The sequence below is a fragment of the Pterocles gutturalis genome, unplaced genomic scaffold, assembly GCF_000699245.1.
Source record: "Pterocles gutturalis isolate BGI_N339 unplaced genomic scaffold, ASM69924v1 scaffold6815, whole genome shotgun sequence".
Lineage (NCBI taxonomy): Eukaryota > Metazoa > Chordata > Aves > Pterocliformes > Pteroclidae > Pterocles > Pterocles gutturalis.
This window is the reverse complement of record NW_010140655.1, coordinates 1-10,401: the sequence shown is the minus strand read 5'-3', so window position 1 is coordinate 10,401 and position 10,401 is coordinate 1. Positions and strand designations below refer to the sequence as shown.

At 51.6% G+C, this 10,401-nt stretch overlaps 1 protein-coding gene across 1 annotated transcript in view; it reads left to right on the top strand.

The window, feature by feature from the left end:
- LOC104469298 (potassium/sodium hyperpolarization-activated cyclic nucleotide-gated channel 4-like) overlaps positions 1–1,449 on the top strand; it is a 99,512-nt gene extending 98,063 nt beyond the window's left edge. The window contains exon 10 of the mRNA XM_010083753.1: positions 11–1,449. Coding sequence (XP_010082055.1) covers positions 11–1,449 — 1,439 coding nt within the window. The remainder of the gene's footprint in view (positions 1–10) is intronic.
- The last annotated feature ends 8,952 nt before the right edge of the window (positions 1,450–10,401 follow it).

Here is a 10,401-nt window from a genome sequence, read left to right as displayed (position 1 = left end):
GCGCCCCCCCCCGCCCGCCCCCCGCCCGCCGCCGCTGCCGCTGCTGCGTCCACACCCACCCCTGTCATCTGGACTCCACTGATCCAGGCACCCCTGCAAGCTGCAGCAGCCACCACTTCTGTCGCTATAGCTCTGACCCACCACCCACGCCTCCCGACAGCCATCTTCCGTCCTCCGGTGTCCGTCTTGGGTTCCTTGGGACAGCAATCCAACCAGACTCCTAGACAGCTGAAGAGGCTTCAGTCTCTAATCCCGTCAACTGGGCCTTCTGCTGTTGGCTCTCCCTCCAGTACTCCATCGCAGCTGCATACGCCAGGAGCAGAAACCCCTTCGTCCTCTTCCTTCCACATCCAGCAGCTCGCAGGATTCTCAGCAGCCGCCGGCTTAGGCCAGTTCCAGGTGGGATCCCCTCCAGGGGGCACAAGCCAGGCGGGTTTGAGCGGCATGTCCTCGGTGGGACTGAGCCAGTTCCAACAAGCACCTTCTGGATCACCCTTAGGCACAGCTCAGCCCGTGCAGCAGCAGCAGCAGCAGCAGCCAGCCCTGTCCAGCAGTGGATTTGGGCACTTCCAGCAAGCCACGACTAGCTCCCCCTCAACATCACTCACCCAGCTCTCATCAAACTCCCCCCCCAGTCTTCTCAATCAGTTCCAGCCCACCACAAGACCACTGCAGGGGGGACAGTTGCAGCAGCTTTCGGGCAGTGGGACTTTGGGGGGAATTAATCATTTCCAAACCCCTCTTTCTTCCAACTCTCCCTCCTCCAGCCTAAGCCAGCTGGCACAGGCCTCTGGTGGGCCGTCCTCAGGCCTGTGCCAAACACATCCAAGTGCATTAGCATCTTTAACTGGAACGATAGCTCAGCTCCACCAAGAACGGCCACCTTTTGCCTCCATGTCTCCACTACAACAGTCTGGTGTTGTCTCTCCCTCTTATACCCCTTCTGGCCTTAGTCCTCCCAGTCAGAGTCCAGTGGCAACAAGAACTTTTCAATGTGGCCCTTCTGGGGCCTCCGGCTCTCATGGATCTCTGCTCCTGCCTCAGCCTGCCAGCCCACCTCCGCAGATCCTGCAGTCCAAGAGCACGCCGCCCGTGCCACCGGGACGTCTGAGCCAGGACATCAAGTTGATTTCTGCTTCCCAGCCATCTTTGCCCCAAGAGCTGGCTCAGACATTGAGCCAAAGTTCTCCTCATTCCTCTAGAGAATCTGTTTCCAGCTTCTCTCCTTTTCCTGGCGGAGGGACCGGACTTCTTGGGAAGCCTTGTAGCTCAATTCCTGGGCGTGTGACTTTACCACGTCAGATGTCCTCAGGTTCTTTACCACATCCGCTGGTGTTTGGGGCCAGCGCTGCAGGCGCTGCTTCTCTGACTGCTGGTGGGCGGAAAGGATCCATAGTGCTCACAGGGGATCTGGAACCTGTCAGATCCAAACTGCCCTCCAATTTGTGAGGACTCCTTCTGAGAGCTGGTTATGTCAGCCGTGCAATTCAGTTCCTGATTAGACTTTTCATGAATCATTTTTTTTTCCTTTCCTCCCCCCTGCCCTATTTTTTTTCTCCATTTATTTTGTTTAGGTTTAACTGTGATTAGAAACAAACAAAAAACAAATGAAAAACAACAACAAAAAAAAGAAGATAACCAGGTATTCTTAGAGCTATAGATTTTTGGTCACTTGATTTTATAGAATATTTTAATACATGGAACAAAAGGATATGAGCAAATTTAATCCAACGAGGTAACGCACAGACAAGGCGTGCGCCTGAGCTGGAACATATGAATGATCAGCCATAGAAGCCACCAAAAAAAGGTTTTCCTGTTGAGACAAAGATCTGAGGTTGACGTGGGCCATAAAAGGGAGCATCAGGTCAGGCCTGTAGCTGCTGTTTTTGGAACAGCTCTGGTTGGCCTCAGCTTTGCATCGCTTTGCGCCAGCTGTGTACCTGGCCCGCAGCACCTGTTTATGGGGGACTTGGATGGCTCACTGTGCGCAGCAGAAAGTTTCCCTTCCTCCCAGGTTTTCTCCTGTGATCAACAGGTTGCAGAGGAAGCAAGAAGAGGGATGAGTTTCATTAATGCCATCCCCTCTAGGTACTTCAGAAGGGTTGAGTCTTTGTTTGGACTCCATCTGAAGAAGATAAAGGTGACCAGGAGGTGGACGGGCCTGACTTCAGATGCTTGTCTCATTCCACTGATGCTCTAGTGGGAACAAGAAACAATCCCTTGGAAGTCACAGGAAGGGCGGTGAATATCCCCTCTGTATTTTTATAGGCATCGTGGATGTGTGTTGTGGGAGAAGTCCCGTCTCTCTGCCAGCAGAAGAGCCCAAGCTTCAATCTCTCCATGGTTTGGAAAGTGTATGTGCTGCCTTCCAGGCTGGGGTGTGCAAAGCAAGGGGAGGGATGAAGAAAGAGGCAGCACTTTAATGTTCCCTCTCTCATTTTAATGTCTCAGTGTCCATGGGCTGACTGCTTTGAAGAGAACTGGGTAGAATAAGATGGAAAAGTGGGGTGCAGTCACCCCAGCTCTCTTCCTCCTTAGCCCAGGGGAGTTTGAGCTTTGGGGCACCAAGGCTAGGACTGGTACCCAGCCAAGAATCCTCCAGATTTGCAACTATATTTATACCATTAAACTAGATTAGACCAGAAATTTGCCCAGCTATGGTCCATGCTTCTCCTCTGATGGGGGAATTGAAATCGTTTGCTTGATTTCACCAGCAATAACAGCCTGCACCTGATCAGCTTCGGTCTTGCCCTGCAGTTGCAGCATCACCGGACACATCTGGGGCCTGGCAGGCACCTTGAGCTGGATTTTTTGGGCTCCCCTCATATAAGGCAGTCAAAGTGGGATGAAGACAGTAAGGGGCCATTGGGTGCACACAGCACTGAGAAGCTACAGCCTTTACCTCTAGAGCAAATGTCTCCTTTTCTTTTGATCCTTTCTTTCTCTTTTGTTTTTCCTTAGGCCAAGAGGTGTGTGTCTCCAGCCACCTCACTGTAAAGAGTCAGGTGCTCAATTTTTCTAACACGTGTTAGAAACACACGTCCAGCTTCCCTCTGTTTCTTTTCAGCCCTCAGAGGGAACGCAGGACTTCATGCAGCAGTGCCAAAAAACTTACTATTATCACAGTAACGATACAGGTCCATGTAACTCCCTCTCTTACCTCCTTCCCGCCCCAAACTCTCCCAAAACACTGGCTGACAGTTGTTTTTTATACCAAATTGTTTGCAAAACTCTTGACATGTGCCTGTATCTTGAATGTTGCTGCAAGCATTACTGGGCACTCCTGCTTCACCGTGCTTTGGTGGCTCAGAATTCAGATGTAATCAGCTTTGGTCTTCCTTAAAGGGTCAGGGGAACTCTAGAAATGTTTTTTCTACTAGCTACATACAATTATATATGTGTGAGTGTGTGTGGTGGGAGGGGTGCATGTGTGTGTGTGTGTGTGTGTGTGTATAGATTTTATATATATATCTCTATATATACACACATGCTTTTATATATAGTATACAGTTATACACGTACATAGTCTATTTATGCACATGTGTAAGCACGCACACACACACACACATATATTTATATATATATATCTCCTAGTTTTAAAATACATGTCAGTTTTGATCCTCCTGTAGGACTGATTGGCAGGTGATAATTATAATATATAGATCCTGCTTTTCCAAATATGTACAGGTTCATCTTGAAGCAGAATCAGTTGCCGGAATTGAAGCAGACTCACAGACCCTCTCATATTTGCAAAGGTATGAGGCAGTTCCTAGAAGGAAGACTCACAATATCCTTTTTCAGTTTTGTATTTGGTTTAGAGTAATCTTTTTCCCCCCCGTATGCTAGAGAGCCCCTAGAATGAGCATCTCAAGAGGTTGGGAGCTAAGCTGTTTGGGTCTGGGATAGGTGGGAAAGGTCTTCAGCCCAGCAATGACAAGCTCTCATGGATGACTGTCCCGTGACTGCTGCATTGGTACTTGAATTTCAACAACCCCTGTGGACACTCAGACAAATGGAGGTGCACAGAAACACCCCGAGGGCTGTCTCTGTTAGACATGTGTTCCATCCACCAGTCTGGTGAACAAACATCCTTCTTCGGTTGGGTTCCTTTGCTTTGTTTTTTCACGGGGATATTGTTTGATTTTCCAGTTCTTAGCAGTGCAGTAGCCAATCTTGAGTTATTCCGACTGGACCCCAGTCAACACTAGGCTTGTCTCAGTAGGTGGAACTATATTTATTGTTATTTTTGGTTTTCTTTTGGGGAGAAGGGAGGGAATATTTTTGGGGTTTGCAATATAAAACACACAATAAAAACCTTAGTAAATAAAAATGTGAAAAACCCATCCCTCTGACTTGCTGTCTGATTTTAAGTGTTGAACTTCAGGCAACATGAAATGAGGTTTAAAGAAGAAAAAAAACTTGGGTGGCATTTCAGTCCTCTCCTATTTAACAGAGAATATGAAGGGGTTTTTCTCACTTTCTGTCTGTATTTTCCTGATGTGTTTACAGTTTTAGTAGTGTATTCACTTGCTGCCACATGTCTACCTCACACATTCTTGTAGGAAGTGTGTATTAAGCCATTGACAGTAAAAATTTAAAACTTTTGCCCGCACTTGAATATTTAACAGTACAAAGGAGAAATCTGGTAGTTGTTTTGCAAATACATGTATGAAAGTCCTTCACGTTTATGGCAGATATGGAAACTCTGTCTGACTTTGTGAACCTCAGAGAAGAGCCGAAGGAGCCCTACCACAGGATACAGACCATAACAACTTAGAATAGGAACTATCACTGAAAGCGGACAAAAAATGGCAGAAAGGAAGTAGCTGTTTTGAGGTCTCAGCCTAAGCTGGATGATGATGCCAAGGTCAGGACCTGATGTATTTTAGGAAGGTAAAACTAGCCTCAACTCTCAGCTTTCATTTTACTCCTGTAATAGCCTCTTTGAGTCTTTGTCCAAACCCACTCTAGGAAGTATGCACAAAATTTATGATTTGGCTCAGCAGCTCACATGGGAGGTGTATGGCCTCGTGCCCTTTCTTCATAGCCAACAAAATGTAGAGCAAAGCAGCCCAGCTGCTGGAGTGGGTCCTGCAATCTGTAGCACCGAGATGTAGCAAGATACCATCCTCCCTGCTCCTTCTCCAACCAACTCATATCGAGAGCCTCACCTCTCACCTCCATGTAGTGTCTCACCCCTGCCTTGCTGATAGTCTCCCATTCATATTTTTTTTCTCTGAAATTTCATTTTCTTGGTACCTTCTCATACAATTGTTACATTTAGCCCTCTGACATCTTGCCCAGCCTCTGAAAGACTTGAATTTGCTAACACATCAACGGTGTGTCTTCCCTGCTGAGATGAGAACAAGGTCCAGGATCTCCTTTCCCCAGTTGCAGTTTGGCCAGAGCTGTTCATGGGAATTTCAGCCTTGTCTTGGGAAACAGTCCCTGACTGGCTGCCCACCCCACTCACCCTCTCTCCTAGACAAAAGTAAACAATCTCTGGTTATGGGAGGGAGGCAGGGACTTCCAAACTCATACCTCTTGGACCCTGTGAGAGATTTTGGGACGTTGGAGACATCCAAACAGACCTATTCCTGCCAATGCCTTCCTGCAGGCACTGGGATTGTCTCATCCCCTGCGCTAGCCAGTCTCAGATAGGCAGGAGAGTGATGCCAGAGCTGCAGTGAGAAGTAGGCTGAGGCTTAGCTCTTGGAAATTAGGTTTTTCTTTCTCTTTGCAAACTCACTGCAAGCTGTTTGGACCAGGAAGGTGATGAGGTTCCTTGAGCACAAAATGGTGGAGCACTGTGTGGACATGAGCCTGGCAGGACCCTCAGCAGATTTCTTTGCTCAGTGTTGTCCTCCAGCCACAACCTCTGCAGGAGAGACTCTGCAGCATCTCTGATGTGTCTGCAGGAAGCCTAGCACTGGGGATGGGGTTGTGCATGCCCTGGATAAGTCCTTTTTTTCATCTCCTCTGCAAATTCAGGGATCTCATAGCACTGGGCACAGGCATGGTAAGCTCAGAGGAGGCAACAGGTAGCCTACAAGGTAGTCTGGTGAGTGCCCAAAAGGAAAAGGGATTTGTACCTTTCTCCTCCTTGCTAGAGGAGACATCAGTCAGTTACGAACCACCGCTTTAAAGAAATGAATACATCATAGTGGATATTTTATTTAGACTAAAGAAAACCAGACACTGATGACAGCTTTCGCTCATTCACTCACCCACAGCGGGGTGGAAGCAGAGCCCTGTATCTGAAGGAGCTGGAGCCCAGGGAGGGAAAGGAGAGCGGCCAGGGTTGGCTTCTCAGCAGACCTGGCACTGAGGTGCTGGGGATGATGCTTGGACTGAAAGGCTGACCAGGAGTTTCTGCTTCCCATAGGCGAGGACAGTGTTACAGCTTCACCGCTAGTGACTGGAGACAGCAGCTGCTGGCACCAGCGTGGGCCCAGCACCTGATAAGGCAGGATCTTTCCCCCGAAGGTAATTCTCCCTGCCCAGCACCAGTGGGTGGCAGCCACCTCTCCAAGCCCCTGAGAGGATCAGCTGGGGCATCAGCACCATGTGAGCCCCAGGAGAAGGGAGGAAAGAGGCCAGTCCATGATGCCAAGACCCTGGATCCTGGGAACAGTGCCACTGCTCCAGTCCTAGACCCCTCTGCCAGGATGGTGGGCAGTGCTGCAGAAGAGACGGACCAGGGTGATGGCTGCAGGGGGAAAAAGCCCAGGAACTGGGATGTACTAGCATAATCAGTCATTTTTTTGCTGGTGGCACTTTAACTCCCTCCCCATCCACCGTTAGCCCCTTGCAGACTATATCCCACCCCTCCATCCCTGGCTGAGGTGACTGACTGGTGGCCTGTGAGTCGGGATGCGGGTGGCCCTCTCCCACTGCTGAACAAAAGCTGGGCTCAGTAGTTCCCCTGAGCTGTGGGGAAGAGAAGCAGGGCGGGGAAGGATGCAGTCTGGGTTTGCCCTCAGAAGTCAGAGCTGCTTTTCCCCAGCCGTGTAGTTCCTTGATCACATTTCCCCCTTTCCCCACACAGAGAAATGTTCAGGTTGTGATGCCAGGTTTTGTGTGTGCATGTGGCCTCTCAGCAAGGGTGTGACCAGCAGCTGGTTTGGTTTCTAAGCTCAAGCTTACACTCAGAAATCTGCAGAAATTAAATCAAGCCATTTAGGCACATTGTGAGCAGTACCACCTTGCCTCACCCCCCTGCCCTGCCTTGCAGAGGCATAGGCTTGGCCAAGCACCGCTTTTCTGGCAGGGGGGAACGCAGTGGAGAAGCTGGGACACACCAAAGTCCTGTCCCCAAGTCACAGCTGAGCACCACTTATTTCTCAACACAGACCAGCAGTGCCGAAGTCTGAGGTCCCAAGTGTTTTCCCTGTTTATGGTGTTGGCCTGCGAGGCCTCACTGGACATGCATGATGGCGCTGGACATGAGCTGTCTGCTATCAGTGCCACCCTCCCTGATGACCACGTTAGCAGCACCTCAGAGAAGCCATGGGGGAGCTGAGGCTCTGGCCTGCCCAGGGCTGTGCTGTGGTCAGAGCCACAGCAGTGCCGGGGCCTTACAGTGTCCCTCGCCCTGTCTCTGCCAGGCACTGTCCCTGTCCCCTGCCTGTCTCTGCTGCCCGCATTCCCAGGGGACTGCTGTCTGGATTGCAAAGGCATCTTCAAACAAACCCCCTCCCTGCCTGCTTTCTACTTGTTGGGAAAAAGGGGGTATATGTACATCGGTTTTGTCACTTCAGTCATTTGCAGAGGCCTCAGGCTGCTTCCAGCACACTGAGCCTGTCCCTAAGCTTCCCTTTGACTTTAGGCTCTGACTTTAATGGAGCTGAATATGATTCCATCTAGTATTGGGAAATGAAGGTAAGAAAAATTCTACCTTGGTTCTGCCAGTTACAGTTGCAGGTAAGCAGACTGATTTTTATTTTCAGAAGACATTGCAAACCAGCTGCCATTCAGCCTCCAGCTACCAGCTGACCCTAATCACCAGCAGTGACTGTTCTGCTCAAGTCCACCTTTTAGCAGGCACCTGATTAGAAAAGACATTGACTTAAGTCTCTTAGAAGAGGTAGCTGCTCTTTTAACAGAGGAGAAACAACAGCTTGATAGTTTAAAAGGGGAGCTTTAGCCCAGCAAATGCCAGGCCCTTTGAATGACCTTCTGTTGGTGTGGGCACTGCAGGACCCAGCTCTCCTGCCCTGTGTGTGGGGCCAGCCACCTCCTCCAGAAATCCCCCACCGAGGCAGCCCCTATGCGTGCCCTGCCCATCGGGAAGGGAATGGGAGCTGATCGCAGCTGTCCTGCAGCGCTAGGCAGCAAGGTGTTAACAGCATCTCCCGGTGCCACATGTCTAAACGCCTTCCCCTCCCTGGGAAGCTGTTCTCCTTGACTGTGCTGCAAATTAGACAGCTCTTCAGGGTCATTTTTTTCCCCTCATTTTTTATATACCCACTTTCTTCAGCAGTGATGGGACTGGCGAGGCTCGCCCACACGCAGCTCCCAGCAGCCTGTCTGGAGAAACACTCCTGCTCTCCCTCTCCAGCTCTGGCAGAGACAGCGTGCAGGGTCAGGGGGGCGGCTCTATGGGAGGGCATGGCCAGCTGCCCTCCCCAGCCCTGCTGCTGGCTCTCAGGTGTCCCGTCCACCCACGCTGGCCTCCTGCTGCGGCCAAAGGATGCTGTCAGCTCCGGCCGTGTGCATGGCCATCACTGTCAGCTCCTCTCTGCAGAGGCTCGGTGCTGACACGCTGCTGTGTGAGCCAGCACAGCCCCTCGGGTGGCTTGCCAGAGAGCAGGGAGCTGGAGATGGGAGCTGCTCTTTGCTATTGCTGATGCTCCAGTTGGCCCAACTGCCTCACCGTGCTGGAAACAGGGATGGGAGAGGAGAGCTCACCCCTGCCAGCCAGCACTGGCGGGGTGCAGCATGTCCTGGCGCTCCTGGAGCAAACCCACCAGAGTCAGAAGGACCTAGGAGACTGAGGAGTGACTTCTTGCTGTTAGCAGGGGAGGAGAGATGGAGGGCAGGGTCTCAGTGCTGCTTCTTTGTAAGCATTTCTGCTTCCCTCCCCAGGAGCAGCCTGAATGTATTGACAGGAACGCAGGACCCCGGCCAGCCTGGGGAGGGAGCGGGCACTGTGTTGGGGGAAGGACATTACTGGCTTGAACCACATCATGGCTGCTGCCAGGCAGAAACAGCATCCCTGATGGATTAACCACCTTTTCCCAGGTACCTCAGGCCTCTCTTACAGCTCATGGTTTGTGGTTAGTGCCAGGACAACTTGATATTTCACGTTACTGTAAGCCTGGTGCTCCTGGAAAGGCTCTAGGAACCAAGGACATACATACTTAGCTCTACAAAGATGCTTAACATATAGCTTTTAATCAGCTCTACTATAAAGCCTTAACAGGCAGGTGGCCAGAACCAGCCCACAGCCATGAGCAGCATTGGTTTGGGCACTCGCCTAATGCTCTGCAGCTGGGAAGGGACCCTCGCACTGGGAGTGGAGATGGGAAACACCTCGGGAGGGTGGGACACAGGGCCAAGCTTGGCTAAGTAAGAGGGGTGGTGGGGATTTTGGGGTGGCTCCCTATCTGAAGCCTGCTTTTTAGGGGGTGCTGGTGGCCTTCCTAATTTCTGTCTGCAGGGAGCAACCATGGGGGGAAAGGCTGAGCCCTGGCTGTGTGCCCTCAGTCCCCCCTGGGGACTCTGTCCCCCCTCCGGCCGTGTCTGCCCTCCACTTGGAGGTGGCCCTGAGGATGTGGTTGGACTGAAAGGGTCTGGAAGGTGCCCTGTGCTACCATGTGTCGGTAATGGGGCTCCCTGCCCCATTGTTAGGGTCCCCTCAGTGCTAGCAGGTTGGGGGTCAGGACTGAGTGGCAGGCCCCACTTGCAGACAGCATTCCCCCCGCTCTGTGTCTGGGGGTGCCTTGTTCTTTTGGCTTCACCACCAGCTCTGCACACCCAGCCCCACTGGCTGCAGCAGTTTGTTTTCCAACTCTGCCTGATCCCACGTGGCCCTGAGCTGTCCTCGGTGTGTTCTGGAGCTCATCGCAGCATGTGGCTGCTGTAGGTCACCGAGAAGCACTGCTAGGGACGAGGTGAAATGCTTTAGTCTGGGTATCAACTGCTGGGGGAGCCTGGGCAGGCTGGGCTGGGAACCACCCCCAGAGCTGGGCATGGGAGGACAGGGAATGCTGCAGGGATCTGTGCAGCCAAGGGAGCCCCTGCGAAGCGTCTCTTTGCATTGCTGTGCCGCCCCCACCCCGGCATGTGGATGTGGTGAGGGCCACAAGGCTCTTCAGAAGAGGCTGGAGGGCTGCAAAAACCTTTGGTTTGCTCCAGAGGAGCAGGAGTAGTCACGGAGAGACAGAGGAAAGTTAAAGG